Here is a 24,444-nt window from a genome sequence, read left to right on the forward strand (position 1 = left end):
AGACAATGCTAACACTACACAGCCTCAAACTGCAAGACAATGCATCAGAGGCTGGAAAACAGCCCAGCCCTGCCCTACTGTACAGAGCCCCCCAGAAGCACAGCCCCAGCTAGGCTCTGCTTTTCAGTCAAGCAATTTGTAGATTTGAGTGATGAGAACAGTTCTTTATTTTTGAGTAATTCCATGCATGTGTTTCATCATATTGGAACAAAAACATTAGCTATGTTCAACCCAGTCGTTTCAAGTGGCCGTAAGTGAATTGGGACTCATTCACTCAGGGTACGTTTTAGAGTGTAACAGTCAGTAACTGAGGCAGGTTATTGCTCACTGAGCTCCCAAACACTTTCTATAATTATTTGAGATGCTTTGCTGAAGCCATAGAAATGTCATTGTAGTCTATTTTGAGGGACCTCCGATCTTTTCTTCGGCAAGTAAAATGCACACATCGACCACATTTAAACAGACAGTAGGCTGTATTTTATAGTAGAAATATATATACACACTTTATGTCAATCTGTATTTCAAAGCAGAAATATTTATAAACACACTTGATGTCAATCTGGGAAAACGTCAAGCCTGTTTTGTGGGAGTGTATGTGATGCAAATGTATCAAACAGTTATAACTTCCCCGAAAACAGTAGCGCTATACGATCAGCCACACACACTTGTCACAATCCAATATGGAGGCAAAGCCACTAGGAAAAGCGATCCTCGATATCTACAGGAAATGCTTCAGTTCGAAGTCCCGGCACTTCCTAAGGAGAACCCTGCTCACGCTGTGCCTCCCGACGTTCTCCTCAGTCCCGAGGTTTTTCCTGCAAGGATTCTGAAAACCCCCAGTTGAAGCCTCTGGGGGGGCTGGGGGTGGAGTTAGAGTCCCGCCGCAGTCCGGCTCCGGTGTCGTTAAGGCACGCGCGCATCCCTCAGACACGGCCGCCCGCGCTGCAGGGGTGTTCCCCGTGGCTGTGCTCCGGGTCGGGTTGGGCCGGGCCGGGCCGCGTTCACTCCAGCCCGCGCTCCGCCTGGCTGCCGCTACGGCGCACGCCGACCGAGGCCCGCGTGCCGGGCTGCCCCTTCCCCTCCCCCTCCTGCTCCGGCGGCGGCGGCTGTATGCGCTGGCCCGCGCCGGCCGGCCTCACCCAGTCCTCCTCCAGGTAGGCCTGCACCTCGCCCACCGGGCCTCTCTCCTCGGGGTCCAGCGCCAGCAGCCCGCGGAACATGGCCAGCGCCGGGGGGCTGAACCTCTGCCACTGCGTCGGGACCTCCTCCGGCGCCCCCTCCCCCTCGCCCGCCTGGCGCCACTCGGCAAACTCCTGGTAGAAGTCGTCGGTGGGGGTGCAGCGCTCCCAGGGGAAGTAGCCCGTGAGGATGCAGAAGAGGACCACGCCGAAGGCCCAGGTGTCCAGGGTGGGCTCCACGAGGAGCGGGGGGGCGCCCTCGGCCTGCACCGCGCACAGCTCGGGCGCCATGTAGGGCAGCGTGCCGGAGATGAGCCGGATCATGGCCCCCCGCCGCTGCGCCAGCCCGAAGTCGGCCAGCTTGACGCGGTGGCAGTGCCGGTCCAGCAGCAGGATGTTCTCGGGCTTGACGTCGCGGTGCACCAGGCCGCGGCCGTGGATGAACTCCAGGGCGCTGGCGATCTGCTGGGCGCAGCGCTTGGCCGCCGGCTCGGGGATGCCCACCTGTCCGGGCGACATCGAGCGGAGGGGGAAAACTCACGCAAGAGGCCTTTACAGCGGACGGGAGCTATGAAACCGGCACTCTGAAAGGCTTTTGTGGTTTGAATGGAGTTTATAACGAAAGTTCGGGCGGGATGACAACGACCAAGTTAATTCAGCCACAGCCGTCAGTAATTAGCAATCGCTCCTGACAATCCATTCCTCTCCCAGACGCTATAGATACCTACGAGAGCCCCATCTCTCTCTCTCTCTTGCACGTCTCTTGCATCCCACCTCCACCCCCTCTCCCCCTCTGCAGCTGCCCCTCGGTCGCCCTGCAGGGGGGTCCTGGCCTCCTTGTCCTCTGGCCGGGAGGTCGGCTCTCAGCCAAGCAGGTTAAACCACAATTTCGCTCCATAAGCCCTTCATGACGCTTTAATCTTGGGTGTTTGTCATTCCTCGTGAAAGAGAGAAACGTCTTTTTTTTTTTTTAGAGTTTTTCTCAGCACTGTGCTACGATCTGAATAATTCTGACAGAGGGATGAGATACGCGGCAGATCTCCTGTACTTTGGAAGACCTGAGAAAATAGTCCCCCACACCATCTCAGTACAGTTTAGTACAGTACATCCTTCAAATTCCATTTTAAGATTTGCTGAATGATTTTGGTCAGTGCTTGAATTAAAATGAGCTCATGGTTCTTACTGTAGTAAGATCTAACAGTTAAGGTTTTGTGTCCGTGTTAAATGATAAGTAAAAAGTCGCCAAGCAAGCATATGGATTTAAAGGCTCTCAAATTATAATTGTCTTAATTGTGAATTGGAAAAAAGGACTGAACTTAATTTCCTTAATATTCCAAAAGACTAAGAATTCATGGGTGCGAGACCTACAGTATATGCATAGGAGAGCGAGCGAGATCAGGCTCTAAACTTCCTCCCAAACTTCTCTAACAAACTCCACTGGGTACAAAGTGCCTTTAAATTACTATCACGCTTCATAAAACCCATCTTCTGACCTATAGATGTACTGTGTATTTTATATAAGATATAAGATATATATAAGATCTTAGACATACAGTATGTATGTGTATTTTGTATTTTGTGTGTATAGAAACTCCGGCAGTCTCCAGCTGCAGTTCTCTTTTCCAGTACAGCGTTGGTGATACTAACTATCGCCTCCTTCGTTAACAGATGGAAGCAGGGGAGCTGCTCAGGCTGTAAGCTTGTGAGGCTGAGTGTCGGGGGGGGGGACTCAGTCTCTCATAATGGCAACGCTGCTAGGAGACAGACAAGACCGGTCCAGCCTGGCTCTGAGATCTCGCTCCACAGCACAAGCATCAGTTATAAACTCCTTTCCTGAGGCGTGTCAGGGAAGACTGCGTGAGAGCAGCCGCAGACGTGCCGGCGGTCTCTCACCCGAGGCCGGATGACGGCAAAGAGGTCCTGGCCGATGACGAGCTCCTGCGCGAAGCCGTAGTGCTCCTGGGACTGGAAGGCGATGCCGAAGAGCCCCACGATGCAGGGGTGGTGCGCCAGGTGCAGGGAGATGCAGTACTCCCGCAGGAAGCCCTGCAGCTTAGTGGAGGTCTTGGGCATCACCTTGAGGGCCATGGGGGTGCCTGTGGGGAGGGGAGAACGGTGAGTCACACGTGAGCACGGGCGACACTGGGCCACCCTGACCGCTGCTGCTGCTGGGCACTGCACCAGCAAGACCACATCCGGGGTTGTGTGCAGATGCAAGAAAAGATATTGTTGCTCTGGAATCAGCCCAGAGAAGAGCTGCCTAATACTGTCCTACGGGATGAGAGACCTGAACAGCGGAGACTAAGAGGGGCCACGGTCCAGCGTGCTCAAGACCCTTGAAGACTCTGACAAAGCGGACTTCTTCAGAGCAAACAGCGAAGCACGAACCAGAGGACCCCGGGGGAAACTACAGGTCAGTGCGCTAAAAATTGAGAACAGGAGGCGCTTCTTTACCCAAAGAGTGGTGGGAGTGTGAAACAGGCTGCCCAGTCACACGTTTGAAGCCGTTACCCTGGTTTCTTGCAAGTAACGGCCGGATGGGCTCTTTGGAGCAGTCAGCGTCTAACTGCCGAACTAGTTAGCTGAGCCGAATGGCCTCCTCTCGTTTCCAAGAGCTGCACCTCAGTGTTACTGTGCATTTGAGCACCAGCTCCAGGTCTTCTTGATGGACTCCTGAAACAGTGAGAACTGTCCTGCTGTTGGACGTTTTTATATTTATGTTTCCTTTCAACGTCTCAGTGTCCCTGAACACCTTCAACTAAGGAACCAGTAAAAATAGTGACGAGTGAACGGTACTTTCAGAACTCTTTCTGGGTACAGTGTCATGAGCAGATTTAAAAGCACAGTTTAACAGCCAGTGAGACCGCACTTCAGCTCGAAGCAGACCTCCTTACTCTCCTCCTGCCCTCCACGCCTGTTAATAAGAACACCGCCACCCCGGGCTGCTCAGCAGTCTGCCCGGACACTAACGACTCTCTGTGTCAAAAAGAGACTCTTGCTTCCTCTTGTAGGACGACCTGCTCTGAATCCCACTCGCACCCTCCGCTCCTGCCGCAGTTCTGGTCGGTTCCCCCGGGGCCGCCCACGGCAGAGACGGACCTGGAGCTTCGGCCTCAGACACCGGTAGTCATGCACGAATGAGCCCAGACAGTTTAAACACCGCAATCGTTACGTGAGCTGGTGACCTCCTTGCAGGAGGCTGGTGTTCGCGGTCCAGTTTAATTAACAAACAGCGCCTCTTTAATGCCAACTCGGGAGTTCTGGCTGAAAGCTGTTTCTCTGTTTTTCCTGCGTGCGCAACGGGTGAAGAAGCGTGTGTAAGGCACAGGATGTACCGTGCATCACTCGTGTGAACAATGAAAGCTCGCGTTCTCGACGGAGAAAGGTTTTCTATCGTTGCGGGTTTTTTAAATCTCCGTGTTTTTATCTAATCTGCGTCAGTCAGGAAGCGTTCGCGCCAGCTTTGGTGCCGATCTGGGAGTGACTCCAGATTCCGCTCCGCACCTACCTCGGCAGCGGTGGGTCACCAGCAGCACCCGGCCGTACTTGCCCCGGCCGATCTCCTTGATGATGTTGAAGTGCTCGGCGATCTCCAGGGTGCTCAGGCTCTGCGCCGTCAGCTCCATCAGCTCCTCGATGAGGTCGCCGTTCGCCGTCTCCGGCTCGCCCATCGCCCGCCCCCGCGGAGCCGCCCAAGAGCAGCGAAGCAGCCTGCTGTCGCCTCAGGGGCCGCGGGACGGGCAGCGCTGCTCCGCCGTGAGGGGACCCGACACCGGGAAACTGTCACAGCACCTCCGGGCGAATCAAATCAAGCCGATATAAGCACAAATCCGGGAAAATTGTCAAGTCCGATTCCCGACAAGAATTTGTCAAAGGACGACCGAATGCATCTAGCAAGAAAAGTTACTTTTCAAAACGCCGCCTAGCAGAGAAACCCCGATGTCGCCTTTGGTCCCCTTCAGAAAAGAGATGAAGCATCATTGATCATTCTTCACTCTCCTGCGTCTTGCAGTCTTTCACCCAGAGTAGGCACCAATACTGAGCCACGCCCGTTATTCCAGACGCGCGCGGAGTTTGTAAAAGAAAACAAACACAGTTTCGCCTGCGTCGGAAACCCCCGAAGAAGTGCCGTTTAATTGTTGACGTGCTAAATAGAGCTGTACACGAGTCTTAGACCGTTTTATTTAGATGTAACCCGACATCAGATGATGAAATGCTCGTGGGTCATGTCTCAGGGCAGGGGTGTATAACATATCAGCCAGGCAGTATATCAGAAGGGCTGGAGTCAGGGGCTGAACTCCCACATTCTACCCTGAGTACATACAGTTTGATGATGTCCTAACCATCACCAGGCATTTATTTAAAATGACAATCACGAATTTAATTAATGAATTTGTTTGACTTTATTTTGATAGATTACTGTATGTTCTTTTTTTTGCTTTCTAATCCTATTGATAAATTCGATCAATTTAAATTTTAAAATGGTGCCATTTTCTACAGATGTAAAAAATCTCTTACTCCATAAATTAGAGTAACTTTTTATGTTTGAGTCAAGCAAATATGCAGATTTAGTACTTCTCTATAAAAAAGAAGATATGTCATTGCTTTTGGCTGAATTTGTAACCACTGGAGCAGTTATGATGAATAAGTGCATTGCAGTTTCAGCTCTGCTACTTCATACAGAGCAGCTTGTGACTGAGGTGCATTTTTATAAATATGAGAAGTTTAAATGTGTTTGAATATCTTATTTCTGAGGACCTTTAGAAAATATCTAAATATCTGGCCTTTTAATTCCCCTCAAATTATGTATTAGCTTTCACATGTATTCTTTACACTAGTCCTTATTCCTCACGGGCAAATAGTCTGCAAGTCCAACAGTGAAATATTACAAAGGAACAAGTAAAGGTTTATTTTGTGCTGAAAAGATGAACGTGACACTCGAAGAAGCTTCACGGCCGAAACGTTGTGTTTCTTTTCTTCTCTTTTCAGCTGGAATAAACCTGCACTCGTTCCTTTGCAGCCTGCGCATGCAGATGCAGCTACTTACATGTAGCATAGTGTGTTTGTAAAAGAAAAACACATCCATCAAACCTGTATCTGTCCAGTGTGAAGGTTTACTTTATATGTATTGATTTGAAAAGTTACTCTTTGCAAATCTGCAGAGACGTTTGCTCATTCATCGCAGTTCTAAAATAAATATTCTCTAGAGTTTCACCCCTCTTGGCACCGTCTATAAATTTGTGCAGCGTCACATCAACATCTAGTATTTTATCGTCAAATTGTTTCAATATGCATGTGGAAGCCCAAGAAAGCATACGGTTTCCTTCAAAATTAAAAATCCCCAATTAAGGCTATATTTATAGATTTGGTAAATACAGACAGACAAATAATTTTAAACGGTAAACGCATTGCGCAGTTTTAAAGACTGGAGTTCTTAGAGGTCTCGTTTGCACACGCACCTGTCCCTAAATGCAGACTAACAAACAGGTGCATCCCCTCTTCCCCATGTGCTTACCTGCCTGTCCCGTGTGCCCTGGACTGATCTGCTGCAGACTGCGCCGCGCTCGCTTGCCCCTGTGCCTGAAGGCTCTGGAGCTACACTTTGCTCGACAGCTGATTAGACAGTGCCTGAGCAAAGGGCACGGAGATTGCTTTATATGGAAGAGGCACCTTAACTGCCCAGGGAAGATTAAACCCTGACACATTCTACCACAACAGATCGCCGCACACATGGAAACACAGACACAAACACACATGCTCACTCCCACTCAGGACAGGCGCCCCCGTGGTCTTCGGTAAAACGACCACGTACAGAGTTTCTCACACGCTGGATCGCACTCAGACACAGGTCCTGACATACAGGCTTTGCAGAAGTATGCCGGCATGCTGTGAGTTTAAAGCTCTTTCGCACATCAAGCCCCATGTGAAGTGTGGCCTCCTCTGACACACTCAGAGCAGTTTGTGCGCATTAAGCCTGCTCTGACAGCTAGGCAAACGAACGCTGGTGCTTCTCTTGCTCTCCAGATGGGCCGAACCCAGAACGAGAGCACCTGCAGCACCAAGACTCTCCTCATACGTGCAGCGATAATATTCAGGATTTAAGTACCGAGAGCAAGTTCACTACTGAAGTGTCTCATAACATTTTTTTTTCTTTTAGTGGAAAAAAAGCTCATGCAAAAATCTGTTTTGTAATTCGGCAAGATCCATTTGATTGCACAAAGTGAAGGGAATTACTGGGGCCAGTCTCTACTTGCAAAGCCAGGTGGCACCTATGAGCTCATGCACGGCTGGCTGCTCTTCGGCACACAGAGACGTGCTTTTGGACCTCGTCGCTGGGAATGCATCAATAGCATTAAACAACTGGCCAAAAATTCATCAGGACAGTATGTGCATTGCAGTGCACTGGATCACTGGATGTGCTCAAATTTGGGGCAGCTGCTCCCAAGATGCTGATTACATTTTCTGCACCCACCCCTCACCCCCCCACCCCCCAAAACACGTGCATCAGCTCTTGTGCGCATTATTACAGCTCAATACACAGCAGGGGTGCTCAGGGTCACACACTGGAGCAGCTGCTTTTAACATGATGTAAAATGCCATCAGCACATTGACGATGTCTAACACCCTTATTGCACAGCAGACAGCTGAATGAAATTTTTAAAAATGCAAGACCTTGAAACAAACCTTTTTTATCAGACAATCATTCCCTTGCAAGTATGTGGCTTGTGAATAACGGCATATTTTTATGTTTCTAGAGCAACGAATCTCCCTCCGTCGGGTTTGAGATAACGGATGCCCTCTCACCCAGTTCGTGTGGCCAGGGCGGTCTGGGGCACTCTTGATAAGAGCACAGAGCAGGGGAATGAAGGAATGCCCTAGCGCCCCCTCACCATGCACTCCCTGTGACCAGGAGTCTCCAGCCAGGTCTTCCGAGTGCGAACAGCGAAGCGCAAGTGGAACCTACAAGGAAGTGCAATCCTTTACACACAGGGTTGTGGGGGTATGGCACAAGTCATTCGGCCATGTTGTTGAAGCCCATACCCGGATGTCTTTCGTCTGTAGCTGTCCTTGTGTTCTCAAACCCTGTTAGGATCTGGAGAAGTACGACAGCGCTCACAATCCCAGCTTCGCTGCGTGTTTTAAAACGGACAGATCACACAGCCATCCCCCTGAGGACGTGGCTGTAATAGATTTTTCTGCAGTTTGAGTTTTGAGTTTGTGCTGGCAGCTGGGGGAGCCCTCCCTGGAAAACCAGGGCTCCTCTGTCAGCCCCCGGACAAGGCTGGAGGCTCAGGGTGCACTAGTGTTCCGAAGGCAATCCGCTTCTGCAGGATCCCTCTGTCCTTTGACTTTAATGGCTGCATAGAGGCATGTCTCCTCTGGGCTCCCGGAATTCCCTGCCTGCTTCTTCCTGTGAGCTCCGAGGTCCAGGCTGGAGTACACCACTCTCTCCTCCGAGTCCTTCTCCTTCCCAGCTTCTCTCTCCTGTGTGGAAAACAGCACCTGCAGTCAATAATGAGAACAGCAACACCCAGATCTCGTGCCTGTACGTGGGGTGGGGGGAAGGCATTGGGGTTAGGGTCTGAGTTTTTCGATTGTCCCAGTCTTGCTCACCGTCCTTTCCCCAGGGTAAGAGGCATGAGTACAGTGTCTCCGTGAGGGACAGGCTGTCAGTCAGGACACGCCTGGGTGATCGACAGCTCGGCTCTTCTCTCTCTAACGCCTGACACCTCACCAGCAGGCGGGAGGTAGCCGACGAGCGGGCGAGCACAACACCACCGCGGGCTCTGGAGAAAGGCTGCTCAGAGCACAAGGGGTCCCCGAAAAGGACCAAGCCTTGGACTGAGAGCCGTGGGGCTGCCAGCAGATGCCAGCGGAAGGACCACTAACAAAATCACTGGTGACCGTCCTTGGAGGTGGAAGGTACTTGCTTCTTTCATGTTATGATTCACACAGAGAACCGGTTTTTGATCTCAGGAATTCTGACCTCTTTTTAGTTTCCGAAATAACAGGCACTACATCGTTTAAACTCCTCAGCTGCTGGCCTGTGCTGTGCTCAGCCTGTTACAGTCTCCTCCACACTGCCAGTCCAGGGTTTTGACCCACCCTCATCTTGTCTTGTACTGATCCCACTGGGGGTTTCAGGCTCCATTCCTGGAAGGCGGTTAGGAGCTGATTGATCCCAGGATCTCATCCAGCTGTTTCTCGAGAGAAGCCAGGCTAGGAGCGCCACCAACATAGGTGTGGGGCTTATTCCACAATGCCACAACCCTTTGTGTAAAGAAACGCATCCTATCCTGACGCTTGGATCTCATCCTTCAGTTTCTTGAAGGAGACCTGTGCCCCTCCTTCAACCACATGGCTGGGTAGCTTGTTCCAGACCCCATAACACAGCTGGATGAGATCCTTGGATCAATTAGCTACTAATTACCAAACAAGCTGGAATTTCCAAATGGCCTATTCTCGTTTGTAATAAGGTCTTAAAACCTGGGGAAACCTTTTTCTGAAGATTGAAATGCTGCTCAGACTGAGCAGGACCCTCCTCAGCTCTAAACCCTAAAACCTCTGCTTTTCTGCTGCTGTTCCAGATGGAGCTGATAACGCAGGTTCAGGCGGTGGACAAGAGTATGTCCAACTCACTAGATCAATTTTCATACAAGGAATAAACAGATTCTGATTAAGGTTGGATGTGGTTGCAGTTACGCATGAAAATAAAATGTTTCTGAAAGTGAAAAATTAATATCTACCCTGACGTGTATTGTATCTAGATCCATATCTTTTGCTTTAATTGCAGCAGCACCTGTCCAAGCAGTCAGTGTGTTAAGATGTCCAAGGGGCCATGTGGTTTATAATGCTGTTCAGTTACACTGACCTCAGTTATCAACTATAATTGCCTTTTCACTGTAATGCTTAAAAACGGCCACTAGAGGGAGCCTTTCTTCGCCGTTCCGCTCGGGCTCCAGGAGGTGTCCTGTCTGTCACTTTACCCCGGGGTCAGGCTCGTCACTGACCCCCTTCATCAGGTGCCACAGCAAACATGCTCTCTCTTGGATTTCAGCATGTGAATGTGGACACATGCAAAACACATGGGCATCAGGCAGAGAGGGTCACCGGGTCTGCTTCTGATCCCCGAGGGACAGGAGAGGCTCACTCTGAAATCCCATCCTGACTGAAGGAGTGTGGAGCCCAGGCAGTCCAACACTATTCATCAGATGCATTTTTGCACATTATTTATCGGAGTGGTGGTAAACAGAACATGACCTCCCCTTCCCTCCCAGGGGACAGAACAGATTCCCCGGAGTGGGGTTACACACTGGCGATGGAGAGCCAGCATGGGAGTATGATGGATGTGTTTGTGCCACGACAAGGCGAGCCATTAATGGTTTTGCATTATGTCAGGGGTGTCCAGTCCTGGTCCTAGAACTCAGTCAGTGCGTCTGCAGCAGGGCTGTCCAGTCCTGAGCAAGGAGGGATGGTCAGGGTGTCTGCAGCAGGGCTGTCCAGTCCTGAGCAAGGAGGGTCGGTCAGGGTGTCTGCAGCAGAAGTGTCCAATTCTGATCCTGAATTCTGATCCAGGTCTCTTCACAGCAGCACATCTGTAGAGCTGGGAGACTCTATTAAATCAGCCCAGAGAAGCCAGTTCCCAGCTGGTTTTGTTCCTTAAGCAAAAGCTGTAATAAAAACCCACAGACACACCAGCCCTCCAGGACCAGGGCTGGACACCCCAGTGTCACGGCCATCAGCTCCATAGCTGAATATACTGAGCAGTGTGTTCTGTTTCCAGTTACTGGGGGTGGTGTTCTGGAGAGCAAAATCATTAGAGCTAAAGAGATTAAGAGTTTTGTCAAACCTTAACCCTGGTATCCACTTAGTTACTGTACATACTGTAACCATGTGAAATGAAAAGACACGCATGTATAAACTTACCGATTTTACTGGGCTTTTCTTCACAGCAGCATCTGTAATGAAGTGAGGAGAGATTACCGATATATTGCTTTTTACAGCACTTAACTTCAAACCTATACAGCAATCTCAGCATGCTCATCCCTACACCAGCATAATTGGTTCCAAAATTATTCCAAAAGTCGGCGTAACTAGTCAAAAGACCACTTAATTTCCATTAAAATACACGTAAAGGTCTATAATTCTTTCCAGCTGCTCGTAACTGGTCACACTGTACATACTTTTCTGAAGTATCTGAAGTTTGGCACCATCATATGCTAAGGATAGGTTACAAAAAGTAGAATTGATCAACACTTCGTTATTTTTAAATGTATGTATTATGAAACAGTAATGCGGAGAAATAAAATTTGCACGATCTCTATAATACACAGCAATTAATATAACATAAACTAATCAAACTGTCTTACTAAACCAAAATGATTATGTTAGCTACAGTAACATAGTGGGTGCAGTCAAAATCTAATAAAATCCGCAACTGTAGAAGAGATACAGGGCATCAACTGTCACAGTTTATCATACTGTATATCCATACTATGCATTCATAGATGCAACGTTTCATTGTATAAAATGTTAAAATTTATGGAAGCTTATTAGCGCCACGGAAACAAATATCTCGTTTATACGAGATAGTATGGCGATTAGATGAGAACATTATCTTGTTTATACCAGATATTATCGCGTATTACATGTGGAAAGACGTGTCATTTCTGCTTGTCATAGAAAAGGCGAAAACAATACGCATTTAGCCGGGGTATGCTTACTGAGACGGTGTTGTACTTCATGTATACATAACACAGCACAAGTGCTCCTTTCATGATTTTTTTTCCAAAAACGAGGAGTTTTACGATATTATTCTGCTGTTACAGTCAATGCTACTTTGCACGGGACAATATTATTGCATACTGTATATAATGCCATGTATTAATATAGTAGGCTGCATTGTTCATATATTAACTATCGCGTTTAAACGCAATAAGTTTCCCGTTTATACGCAATATTGTATAAGCGCAATACTATCTCGTATAAATGAGATAATTTTACTGGCACACTGACTGAAGTTCGAAGCGGTTCCACACGCATGCGGAATCGCCAGTCGGAGCTGTCGTGTTACTGCTGTGCTTGCGATGTCAGATAGATATGACCGTCGGTAGAGCACACCCAATCTCATTCAGTATCTGAACTAGGTTTCCTAAATTAGGCGTTGCAAGCCAGTTGTCTTAATTGATCTGAGCGTTTGCTAATAATGAAGTTTCCGATGCGTTTTGAATGGGCATGTAAAGGCCCCGCTTGATACAAGAAAGACGACTGGCGGAATATCCCCGGCTGTGGAAGAAGAATGTGTTAAAAACCGCACATTCTGCCCAATTCAAAAGTCAAAAGCGTAGTTGAAACAGTTAAAGACCGTGAGGCTCACGGCTACCAGGCCTAGGAATCCTGTTATGACGAGGCTTATTGAGAAAGACTTGCGAAAACGGGGACAATCGAGCGCAAAACTCCCGCTGCCAAAATAGCGACCAGAAAAGAGCCCATCTGCGATTTCTGAAATAGTAACCAGGGACATGAGAACTGAGGAGGCTTTTTGGTCGGTGGAGATTAATACACAGCGACCCCCGAGCAGCAGGGATTCATTTCAAGGGGGTGTGGGAGGAAGGGGTGCAGACAGGCCCAGAGATATCGTTTCAGGCCAGCGTGCGGGATTGGGTCCCGGTGAGGAATCCGGGAGGCCGGCGGCTCGTTTCGGAAGATCACGTCCGGCCTCAGATTCTGCACACGCCGTTCTCGCTTTGCTGCTCTTTAGCTCTGTTTTTGTTTCGATAACTGACAGTCACCACCGGCCACCGGTGCACCGTGTTCCCTCTTTAACACTTTGAATTCCACTCCAAGAAACTGTCCGGTCTGACACGGCCCGTCAGTTTGTATTCAAAATCTTCTGCGCCCCGTAACACGGCGACGCCCTTGTGGTCGAAGGGAATGTCTGCTCTGCTCCGGCCCTTGCGCTTCTGGAGTGAAACACACAAGCCTGCCGTTTCTGCTGTCTCTCTTTTCGTCAACTCCACACATTTCCAAAAGCAGAAGAAAACGTCGTCGCACTTTCGAGAAATTGCGTTTTTTTTTTCCAGCGCTCAGCGGTTCCTTAACCGCAGCTGGATGTCTGAACAGGAAAGGAGATTAATTTTTCCTCTAAGAGAGGGGCGTCTGCAAAAAAATAAAACCTGCACGTTTTTTCCAGACTCATAATCCCCTTCTATTAAGGATTTAGAAGTAAACTTGATGTTTTAATACTGCAGTTATCTGAAGAATGACTGTATTTATTTCATTATTGACCCACAGATGCTAAAGGGATTTTCTGCTTTTTCCTTCATGCTTCAACATTCAACTGGCCACAAAGTTTCAGCAGTAAGATTAAATCCTAATGACTGTGACAGAGGGATGGTATGTTGAGAGTATCTGGCATGAAGCACCTAGCTGAGGGAGTGCCAGTCTAGCTGAGAGGGTAAGAGCTCTATACACTAATTTACCGAGATCAGTTTCAGTAGTTGGGTCAGGTCCTAATGACTGTGATAGAGGAGTGAGATATGCAGAGTAACTGGAGTGACTCTCCTAGCTGACAGTCCTGCCCAAACCCCTCACTATTGCCAGGGATGAGTCAGGGAGCTGCTGCAGGGGTGTAGTTGGGGTGTCTGAGACTTGTATACAGTACATACAGTAGGTGAGCAGAACTGAGCACGATTAGGATGCTGCACTTCTGTAATAAACTCCATTTACATTATTATCATGGTTTATGAAATCTGTTTGCTGATGTTTAGATATCTTGCATCATAAGAACATTTTGTGTGTATAGAAACTCCGGCAGTCTCCAGCTGCAGTTCTCTTTTCCAGTACAGCGTTGGTGATACTAACTATCGCCTCCTTCGTTAACAGATTGAAACAGGGGAAGTGGTCAGTGATTTTTGCTGTCTAGCTTGTGAGGCTGAGTGTCGGGGGGGGGGGGGACTCAGTCTCATAATGGCAACGCTGCTAGGAGACAGACAAGACCAGTCCAGCCTGGCTCTGAGATCTCACTCCACAGGGATAGGATGAGAGGAGGTGAGAGGAGAGAAAGGGATAAGTTTCCTGATCCCAGCACGAGCCTGGACAGCAAGAGGACTCAGTCCTCAGAGCACGGAGTCAGCCAGCAGACTCCTTCAGAAACACAAACCCCAGAGCACAAGTGAAGCCTATCCTGAGGTGCGTTTGAGTGCATTAGAAATGATCTGAGTGTTTGCTGGTTATGAAGTGTCCGACACTCTTTCTTTCCATGAAAAAAAGAGGCACTTCTTTACGCCAAGGGCTGTGGGAGTGTGGAACAAGCTGCCCATCTGTGTTCTTGAAGGTGGCTTCTTTCAGAGGCCGCTGGTGAGACCCCTGGATTATTTAGATAGTAAGTTATAAACAGGTCGGATGGGCCTGATGACCTCCTGTTATGTGTAATGATATATTCTAAACTATCTGGCACGCTGGCAGGCCCTGGCTTTCAGCTCGCACAGAGCTGATGGCATCTGATGATAAACTCATCCTTCAGGATGGAGCTGCAGGAGCACCTGGTGTGTTTTGGGGGTTGGGGGGGGGGCAGAGAACCACTGGCACGCTCAGGGCTGTGAACAGAGGACCTCATCCATGAGAAACACGCGCTGGAGAGTCACGGACTTCAGAGCTGGAATGGAAGGGGAGGGGTTAGCGCACGTGCAGTTCCAGCCGCGGAGGTATCATTCAATTACAGCAGATCCCCAGCTCTGACCTTTGTACTAACGTCCTCAGCTCCAGCGCTGGACTGAAAAGCATGTGTAAGCTGCACTAAAGACAAAGCAATGATCCAGAGCTCGTGTTTAAATGTCAAGCCCAGCTGAACCTGCCAAGTCAAGCAGGGCCTGGCCGGGGCTGACGAGGTCGCCACCCCTCCTGGCCGTGCCAGTGCGGTACTTACAAATGGTCTGAACCTGATCCTCGTCCTGTGGGTCATGGCTGCCTGCTGGGCCACTCCTGCAGTTGACACAGACAAGGAAACGTCTCACCAGAGCGCAAGACAACACCTTCCTGAACCACAGCTCACGTCTAGCAGAGCCTGATGGTCACATCCAGCCCCAACTGCAGGTGAGTTTTACAGCCCCTGCTGTGTCCTCAGCTCTCCATGAGTGAAGTGTTACTGTAGTTCTCCTAAGGTGGCCTGAAAGAGGTGTGTGATTTTTTTAAAACCTGTTCAAATGTCAGCACTGCAGATCTGCAGTCTGCCTGTTTCTAAAGAGTAAAACTTTGTTAAACTTTCTAACTTTTATTGTGGGTTTCAATTGGCCTAAAAAGGACCGTCAGGGCAGCTGTGGCACTCACCCATAGACTGTACCTGCTGAACATGCCCACCGGCCAACATGTTAGGAACCCCCACTAAATAAGGCTCCAGACTGTTTTCAGCAGCAAGAACAAAGTTTTAAATATTCACAGCCCCGTCCCATCCTGGTCTTTCAGCGGGATGAGGGTAAAGGCAGGTGGGGATTGAACTGCAGGTTCCACTGGTGCCACCAGGTCTGGACAGGATGGAGAACTGGGGCATGCTCTGGACAGGGAAGGTGATACAATTCCACCTCTTGTTCCTCCACCCAGGCACTGTCAGCAGAGAGTCAAGTGAATTAACTGGGAGAGGGGGGGATTCCTAATAATATGGCCAGTGGATGCACCAAAAATAACGTGTTTTCTACAGACATTTAGGATTGATGAATACTTACCAAATTTGGGTATCCATTCGTGCAGCGCCTGCAGTACAGAAATACAGATATGTGAGCAATGTTGTGAACTGATCAGTCTCTAAGGAGCAGCGCAGCACATTCGCCTGTCGAGCTGGGAGTACCCCAACAGCTAGAGGGGCCCGATTACTTCCCTCTTCACTTTCCATAACACATTTACTGGGTCTGTGAGAGAGAAGGGTCATGGGTCATGGGTCATGTCGGTCAGAAATCACAAGCTCTCTTTTTACTCTTCCTCAGAGATCCAGAGGGAATTGGATCCCAGTCTTATATCTCAGATATTCCCACTGGTTCCTCTGAGCAGACAGTTCAGAGCCCTCTGGCTTACAGCAGATCTCAATTTGTTACTCAGCAGCCCATCTGTCTGAACCGAAAAGATAATATAATTTAAAATCCTTGCAATTAAAGGTGGAGACTCTTCCCTGATTGCATTTGTCAGCAGATACAGCTAAGCATTAACTTCTCGTCTTCTGCAATATTGTGCTTGAGCTTGTGTTCTTCAGGACACTGCCTATAGTGGTCTAAACTGTGAACTGGAGGACTTACTCTCCTGCTCCCTCACCTACAGGAACACCAAGAGGCCTGACCTCCTACATCTGCGTCAGCTGCACCAGAAGCAAGCTCAGATCTGGGTTTGTTTTCTTTGCTGAATATGAAAACCCACAGGCTTCCTGTCTGCAAGTTTCTGTCCAGGCTTTTGTCAGAAGTGTGGAATTTTACCTCGTTGCATCTTGCAGAAGCACAGTGCTGCTGCAGAGAAAACCAGCACCAGCGCCCCGGCCGCAATGACAATGTGCCACATCTCGAAGCCTCCAGCCTCTGCAGTGAGAGAGGGAGATCTGTTAAAGCAAGCTTCTTGCCTGGTTGCTCAGTTTGAGATGATGGACTGCTCTAGGAAAAATCGGGATGGGTCCTTTTTCCTTGCATTTCCTGATGATGGGCCTGATTGTGGAATTTTCGCCAGACTACTGTAGAAATGTTTCTGTACCTCTCCCCAGTTCTGTGCCACCTCAACAAATCCATCACAGAGCTGTACGGATACCTCCTTGGTCTTTTTAGTAGAGGTTCTGCCATGATATGTACTGTCAACCGAGGGACCTTAAACAGACAGGTGTGTTTCTTCTGAGATTGTGTCAACCCAATGAACAGAGCACAGGAGGACTCTATTCTAGTTTCAGAGTGATCTCACTAGGAAATTAGAAGCACTTGGGCTCAATTAGGAGTGTCACAGCAAAGGAGGTGAATACTTATGCTGTGTATTAGTGGGTTAGTTGGCCTACGTACTCAGGTGTGTCTATGGGTTGGAGAGCCATCGTTTGTCTCTGTGTTGTCGCATTGAGTAAGTCAAAGATAAAGCACCAGTTGGTTTCTGTGCTCCAGCTGCAAGTCCACTGATCTTGACTCAACCATTTAGAACCAAACACTAAAATACAACAACTCATTAAAGCTCATTAAACCAACAGTGTTTCAGTGCTTTCTTTTAAGTTACATGTAAAACAATTCCAGAACTTCTTTGCCTCTTTAGAATTATAGAGTAATTTTTGTCGACAAGTGACAAAAAGTGCCTTATAAATGTATTTCTACTGTATATGGCATTTGCAGATCGTGAAAAAATTCAAGGGGGAGCATACTTTCTGAAGGCACTGTAAACTAAGCAAACAAACAGACCAATCCAAAGGTGTAGAAGAAGCAACTACAGCATCTGTGCGTTGGGAACTTCAAGGCTTCGAGTGGGGTCAGAGCCTAATCTGGGGCTCTTCCACTCTCCTGTGTGGAACATCTCCTCTCATGAGCTCTCTCTCGCCCTCCTTCGACGAGGAGAGTTAAGCCAATGACACATCGTATCCGAATCATGCCTCTGATGGGATCATTTAGGGTTTGGGTCCTTCCAACACAGAAAAACACACTTACGCAAAGGCCAGTTTTTCCAGAAGCCAAATATCCTGTCAGTTTGTCTTCCGACTGTGGGAGGAAACCCATGCAAAACACTGGGAGAACATGCAGACTCCACACAGACAGCACCCCAGGTCTGGACCTGTGCCCAGGGCCCCAGCGGTGTGAGGCAGGTGTCACTGCGCTGCCCTAGGGCCTGGGGGATCTACAGAACTACATGCTGTGTGTATCAGCTGCATCTAGGCAGTAGTCTCAAGCCTGAATGTGAATGCTTTTAATACTCAGTGGTTTAGAGACAGTGAACAATCATTCAGTCTGGTTATGTGTTTCCTATTTATTTAGTTAAAAAGATTACAAAGGGGAAGTGTGACAGGCAGATCTTATCATTTTCCAACCACTGGTCTCTCTACACATCACTGATCTTCGTGACATTTAGATTTTCTCTGCAGTTCTCATCTGTCTGGCCTGTACTGGTATTGCGCAGCCCATTAAATGTTAGATCAGGATTCATCTGCATTTTGTAAAGTCTGTTTTAAGAATCCTAATCCTGAGGATTGTTCCAGCCCAGCCATGGAAGTGAAGGGATTAAATCCTTATAAACCCACCAGTATCCACTACCCTGGAATGCCTAATGACTTAGTTAAAAAAGAAAATGATTTCAGTCATTGAAGAATTCTGTTCCAGGAGCTATCTCGGTTTTTGAGCGCTGAGGTAATAGTTAAAATGGGTGTCTGTGCTTCAATCAAGACTCTGTGGCAGTGTGGGGGAGGTCCTGAATTCTGGTGTGGTGACAGATTTTACAGTAAGTGAGAAACGACCCAGTTACCCCCACAGCTAGCATTATTCACACCTTTCAAATGGCACCCGCAGCTGCAGTGCGGGCCAGGCAAGTCTGAGGCAGGTGTCTGTTTAACTGCTCTGTTCCTGTTCGCTGTCTGACTTGTTTTACACAGAAAGCACAGGAAATACCCAGGATTTTACTTTCTGTAATTTCTCCAAAACATTTTGTTTTGAGAAAAATGTCACCGGGCAGTCCACATGGAGTAATCATCTTAATTAATGGCCTTGAACATGTGCGACTGCCTTTGCTTCAATGCATAGCTGCGAATCTTTTTAAAAACCAATGAGGCCGTGTAAGCACAGGAACAGAGACTCTTACTGTGTCCCCAGCACTGATGCTGTGAAGTCTTGCTCTAATTTGTCTTCTGCTGGTGTTGCCTTCAGTTCTATGCCATTCAAGCTTACAAGACTTAAAATCAGCTCATTACTTGGAAATTAGCAAGGGAAGCACGTTAGACTTGCTCTTAAAGTCTGTGATTTATCTTAAGTCAGTTGAAGAGGCACAGTACACAGGAGGTCTTATAATGCACTTAGGCATCTGTTTCATTTTAGATTTGTTAGGAAGGTCTGTATCAGGGGTTTAGGGTGTCCAGTTGTTATGAATAAAGCAGTGGAACAGATTTCCTCATACTCCCATGCCACACATTCTTCCCGCACACAATTTGCATCATGCCTGTATGATAAGCAAGGCCATTGGTGTGTTTGTGCCTGCTCCTTCGTGTGCTTCGTAATTTACTGCTGCTCTTCGTAATAACTGCTCTTGCACAAACTCTGTAAAGGGCTTCCATTTGAATACTGGAATATGACGCGAATGTTGCGTGTAAAATTAAGGTACATGCTGAGTTTAATCTGAATTACCTTTAGAAACAGGCAGACTGAAAGTGGAGTTCAGAAGCCACCCTGAAGCTGTGAGCTGACATCTGCAGGTGTATTTTAGCCCTTCGGTCATGTTGGCCCCAGTGAAGGCGACTGCGTTCTGTGCTGTGCTCTCCACTGCAAGCGGCTCAGGGTGAGTGTCCCTGTGCAGGGAGAAGGAGCTGCAGTTGACGCTCGGAGGGACGGAGCAGTGAATGACGCCCTTCGTCTGGTCCAGGGTAATGGCTGGTCGGGGCAGGTCTGCAGGAGAAATCACAAGGTCAGGTCATCCCTTTATGCTTTACTGACCAAGATACTGTTAGAGAGAAATATGGCTTTTCACACTGTCGAGAGGGTCTCTGTGAACTTTGTACTGTACATGCTGCTTTTGCTAAAGCTGCAGTATTTTATAAGCTAGACATTCAGAACTAGTTTGAACTGGATTAGAAGAATGCTGGACACAAGGACTACTGCAGTATGTAATTCTGTGCTGTGTTGTATAGGGATATGTGCTAGGAACCTAAGTAACCAATTGTGTTAAAAGAAGTCGTCTTCGGCAAGTATGGAAGAGGAAGATGTGCGTGATTTTGGAAGACTGCCAATCGGATCAGCACAGGGAAGCTCGATAGGTAGCAGAAAACTATTTAACGACTGTTCTATTTTAATTACTTTGAGAAAAATACACCGAACATCTCTGTTTGTTTCGCTCTCATGTGCATAATTCCTTACACTTACTGTATATAGCGCTTTTCTGGACACTCCACTCAAAGTGCTTTACAGTCATAGTGCGCCAGTACTCTCCCCACACACTAGCTCTCAGTGGGGAGGAGAGCAGAGTGATGAAGCCAGTTCAGAGATGGGGATTAAGAGGAGGCCATGATTGGTAAGGGCCAATGGGAAACTTGGCCAGGACGTTGGGGTTACACCCCTACTCTTTTCAAGAAACGCCCTGGGATTTTTAATGACCACAGAGAGTCGGGACCTCAGTTTTACGTCTCATTCGAAGGACAGCGCCATTTTACAGTATAGTGTCCCATTCACTATACTGGGGCATTAGGACCCACACAGACTGCAGGGTGAGCGCCCCCTACTGGCCCCACTAACACCTCTTCCAGCGGCACCCTTAGCTTTTCCCAGGAGGTCTCCCATCCAGGTACTGACCAGGCTCACACCTGCTTCAGTGGGTTGCCAGTTGCGAATTGCAGGGTGATATGGCTGCTGGAAATAAATGAAATAAAAACTTCTTTTAACTTCTGAGATGGACCACTGACTGTCTTTTAAGGGGAAATGTATCCAACAACATGTTGCTTTTGGTTTTTAAAAACCACCATCCTGAAGGTTGAGCTACGTTTGGACAGGGCCTGACCTCTGCTGAACTGACCTTTAACAGGGAATCTTGGCAGCAGCGTTAACTTGCTTGTGGGAATTGGAAACCGACCTCAACAGCTTCCTCTCCAGACAGGAGAGGTCCCATGTGGAAGTGTGATTGCTCAGCTTGTGCAGTATCTCTGACATTTTTAATAGATATTTAAGCGTCCCAAATGTATGTTGTAAATACGTAAATACTATGTCAAGATCCCCCAGTGCAACTTACATCATGATGGGTGACTCAGTGTGGTGTGATCAGGTGTGCACAGGCATATGCTCTGATTATTTATTAATAATGGGAGACACGACAATTGTCCCCAGGTCTACGAAACCGCTCTGCTGGTCTGGTGCCCCAGCCTGTCCGCAAGGCCTGCATGCAGAAAGGAGCTGATTCTGCCCCAGCTGGGTTTCACCTCCAGAGCATCTTATCTGGCAATGTGTCGCTGCTAGAGACAGGTTCCCAGCAGCACATTTTCGTAAAATACATCTGAAAGCGGGTAGATTAACGCAGGAAGCCAGGCTAATAGCTGTGTGAGCTTTATTTTCTACAGAGCAACCCATTAAATGTATCTGTGACAGAATCTGGTTTGCAGGGTTGGAACGTCCGTTTCTTACCCAGTACAGACACGTTGATGGCAGCAGAGCTCTCGGAGTACAGCCAGCCGGTCTCTGCCATGACATGGTATTGGCAGGAGAAGGAGCTCTGCTCTCGCTGCGCCTGTGCTGTGAAGGTGCAGCTTTTGTCTCCACTTACGCCATCCTTTACCTCCACGTTCTGACTGCTCTCAAGCAGGTAGAAAACAATCGTGTTGGTGTAGCTGTGCGTCAGCCGGCAGGTGATTGTCAGTGTCTCTCCCTTCACAGCGACAGGCCTGTCAGGGCTGATGGTCAGCTCTGGGGCACCTGCGATGGAAACAGAGAAAAAAAGACACAGAGACTTTAATTTACCTGGTGAATTATATTCATATTGGCCTTCCCCATGCTGCCCGGATCCCCCTTGCTGTCCAGTCTCTGTGTTATTTCAGTTTCAGCACAGGAAGTGTTGCACACGTGAGGCCGCCTGTGGACTGTGCAGGAGCCCAGAGCAGTGGAAAGGACAAAGGACAGAGCACTGCGCCACCCTGCCACAGTTATACTGCATATAACATCTGTACTTTAACATGAAGGCAGATCTGTAGAACCATAGATCAGGTAAGAGGCTTTGAAAAAAGTGCTGGATCACTTTGCTGAAATGCAGGCGTAAGAAAACATCTCCATTTGAGTTTGCCTACAGTATGAATGAACAGTTTGTTACCTGAATGTTCAGTGTATGTTAGGCCCTATCCAGAGCTCCTTCATAAAAGTAAGAAAACTGTTTCTTCTTACCTAATATTGTGAGATTATACACAGAGCTGATACCACGCCTCTGCCCGTCTCTGAGAATCTCACAGCTATAGTTCCCACTGTTCTGCGATGATGTCTTGATGACATAGGAATCAACAAAACTCCTTTTCATCTCCTTTGAGTGTTTCAGAAAGACAACGGTGTCGTTTTCCTTGTTGAGCTCAGTCCAGTAACAAAGCACAGACAGCCAATCTGGGCCCTCGGAATTCACAATTATCTGAGGTATTAAGGCATCTCGAGAGAGAAAAACACAGCACATTGAGTTGTTCTGCAATTGTTTTAAAACATGTACATATGATACAAAATATGCTAGTGTGAATACTTATTCCTAAAATACGATTCTAACCATTCCTGCAAAAATGTAAGAATGTAGAAACAGGCCAAATACAAAGAATGAAACTGAAAAAAAAACTGGAAAATGTTTCTGTTGTCATACAACAGGAGTCTGCAGTCCACCATCAAGAGACTTTACAGTGACATTGGGAAAGCAGAAAATAAATCATTTTCATTTAAAAAAATTACATTATTCCTTACAACGTTCAACCAAAGAAAAAATAATGAATAAAGACAAATACTACATGAGTGACCTCTCGCCAGAGGCCCGGTGTAAAGAAGGAATGAGAAACTCAAGCTTTGCTTTTATTTAAAGTTGGAAAAGGTGAAAAGTCAATTTCTCCTCTTAAAAACAATCTTGAATATAGTTAAACGGAAGGACCTGCAATCCATTCACTAATGGTAAAGATTACTTAGTTAACTTAAATAATAAACTCTGGATTTTTCTATGAAATTATAGAATAAGATCTGTAAATAATGATTTAAAAGCAATTCTGTACTTGTAAAATGCAACACAATTTGTAAGGTCTGAGACAATAGTGTGATCTGAATACTCATAACCACCTGCTGCACTTTCAACACCGAAAACAGAAGACGACACTTACTGTCTTTTCCCGCAGAGCAGGTCCAAATCCAGAACATCAGAATGGGCTTCAATTCCATTATGCCTCTGGAGCAAAGAAGGAGAGATTGCAGTTTTGTAATATAACAGACTCAGCTGCTTTTTAATGATGTGTGCACTTTCATTAACAACTTCTTCAATATCTGTGCTCCATCCTTCTTTTTCTGACACTTTGCATTTCAGATTTGTGTGACAGGACACGCGACCAGAGCTCTGTCTCTCGCGTTCAGCAATGTCAGCACAGCAAGAAGACGAACCCACAACCCAGCAGCCAGAGAGGAAGTCGCAACAGTCCTGCAGCCATTCACCAGATTCAAGGGTGTGCTTCTCTGGCTAAACTTCAGGCTGTCTCATTTAAACCTTTTCTTATTTGACATTATTTTCAAAGCATGCACGGCTGGAGTGCTGATGTTTCTCAACCCATTTTCACAGAAAGTTTCAAAGCCTCTTACCTGATCGATGGCTCTGCAGATCTGCCTTCATGTTAAAGTGCAGACGTTATGTGCATTATAACTGTGTCAGAGATATACTTTGCAGTCGAGCTTAACTTGCAAAGTTTCTCCTGAGAGCACAGGAGTGGAGATTTCCATTATAATGCAACCAAGTCAAGTGAATATTGTGCATATAGGAACCAGAATTAACTTGTGTATAACATTGCACACATAGCAACAACTGGATCTTTTAAACGTTAATATAATAAAAAGTTCTGGACTCTTTTAAATGTCTTGTGCATGACCTCATGACCTCAGCTAGAGGAACAGATAGAACAGTTTAAGGGTTATCTGTCAGACCAGTCTCTGCAGTGGACACCATTATAAAAAGAGTGGAAGGATAAACAACTGTGTGGGCTGATAATCCAGACACACGACATCATCAAGGTTTCATTTTGTGAGGGTTTGACTGACAGAACTGCTAGAAGAAATCATGGAGGTCTTCCCCTATATTTTCTTCACTTGAGCTTGGGCCCATCATTGTAGAGACTCGCACCACAGCTCACACTCACCAGGGTCACTTTTCCTAGAGGACAAATGACCTACCAGCATGCCTCTGGACTGCAAGAAGAAACCCGCACAAACACAGGGAGAACATACAAACTCCACACAGACAGCACCCCAGGACTTGAACCCAGGGTCCTGGAGCTGCAGGACAGCAATGCTAACCACTGAGCCACCATGCTGCCTCTACTCCAACCACTTGATCCCAATTGGCAGACAACAACAGTGAACAGCATTCC

The 24,444-nt window shown here is 47.6% G+C and overlaps 2 protein-coding genes across 2 annotated transcripts; both read right to left on the minus strand.

Moving 5' to 3' along the window:
- Positions 1 to 149: 149 nt before the first annotated feature.
- On the minus strand, positions 150 to 6,808 carry LOC148838952 (serine/threonine-protein kinase SBK1-like). The gene is made up of 4 exons (XM_088929763.1): positions 6,694 to 6,808; positions 4,687 to 4,970; positions 3,072 to 3,274; positions 150 to 1,682 (listed from the first exon to the last, which is right to left on the minus strand). The coding sequence occupies exons 2-4, from the start codon at positions 4,847 to 4,849 to the stop codon at positions 1,002 to 1,004; spliced, it is 1,047 nt and encodes a 348-aa protein (XP_088785889.1). The 5' UTR covers positions 4,850 to 4,970; positions 6,694 to 6,808; the 3' UTR covers positions 150 to 1,001.
- Positions 6,809 to 7,851: 1,043 nt separating this feature from the next.
- Positions 7,852 to 23,292, minus strand: LOC148838953 (uncharacterized). The gene is made up of 9 exons (XM_088929775.1): positions 23,194 to 23,292; positions 22,238 to 22,489; positions 21,488 to 21,775; positions 19,508 to 19,765; positions 16,637 to 16,735; positions 15,899 to 15,926; positions 15,106 to 15,161; positions 11,106 to 11,137; positions 7,852 to 8,663 (listed from the first exon to the last, which is right to left on the minus strand). The coding sequence occupies exons 1-9, from the start codon at positions 23,249 to 23,251 to the stop codon at positions 8,469 to 8,471; spliced, it is 1,266 nt and encodes a 421-aa protein (XP_088785901.1). The 5' UTR covers positions 23,252 to 23,292; the 3' UTR covers positions 7,852 to 8,468.
- Positions 23,293 to 24,444: the final 1,152 nt, after the last annotated feature.

The sequence above is a fragment of the Atractosteus spatula genome, chromosome 2 (assembly GCF_055471065.1).
Source record: "Atractosteus spatula isolate fAtrSpa1 chromosome 2, fAtrSpa1.hap1, whole genome shotgun sequence".
Lineage (NCBI taxonomy): Eukaryota > Metazoa > Chordata > Actinopteri > Semionotiformes > Lepisosteidae > Atractosteus > Atractosteus spatula.

What these genes read in the sequence shown, in the direction of transcription:
- LOC148838953 (XM_088929775.1), bottom strand. Translation starts at nt 23,251, where the DNA reads ATGGAATTGAAGCCCATTCTGATGTTCTGGATTTGGACCTGCTCTGCG. An exon ending in CAGTCTGCCTGTTTCTAAAG is followed by an intron (nt 16,736 to 19,507) that starts GTAATTCAGATT and finishes CTCTCACTGCAG; the next exon opens with AGGCTGGAGGCTTCGAGATG. An exon ending in AGAAAAGCCCAGTAAAATCG is followed by an intron (nt 8,664 to 11,105) that starts GTAAGTTTATAC and finishes TTTTCCACACAG; the next exon opens with GAGAGAGAAGCTGGGAAGGA.
- LOC148838952 (XM_088929763.1), bottom strand. Translation starts at nt 4,849, where the DNA reads ATGGGCGAGCCGGAGACGGCGAACGGCGACCTCATCGAGGAGCTGATG. An exon ending in GGTGACCCACCGCTGCCGAG is followed by an intron (nt 3,275 to 4,686) that starts GTAGGTGCGGAG and finishes CCCTCCCCACAG; the next exon opens with GCACCCCCATGGCCCTCAAG. An exon ending in TTGCCGTCATCCGGCCTCGG is followed by an intron (nt 1,683 to 3,071) that starts GTGAGAGACCGC and finishes TCGCCCGGACAG; the next exon opens with GTGGGCATCCCCGAGCCGGC.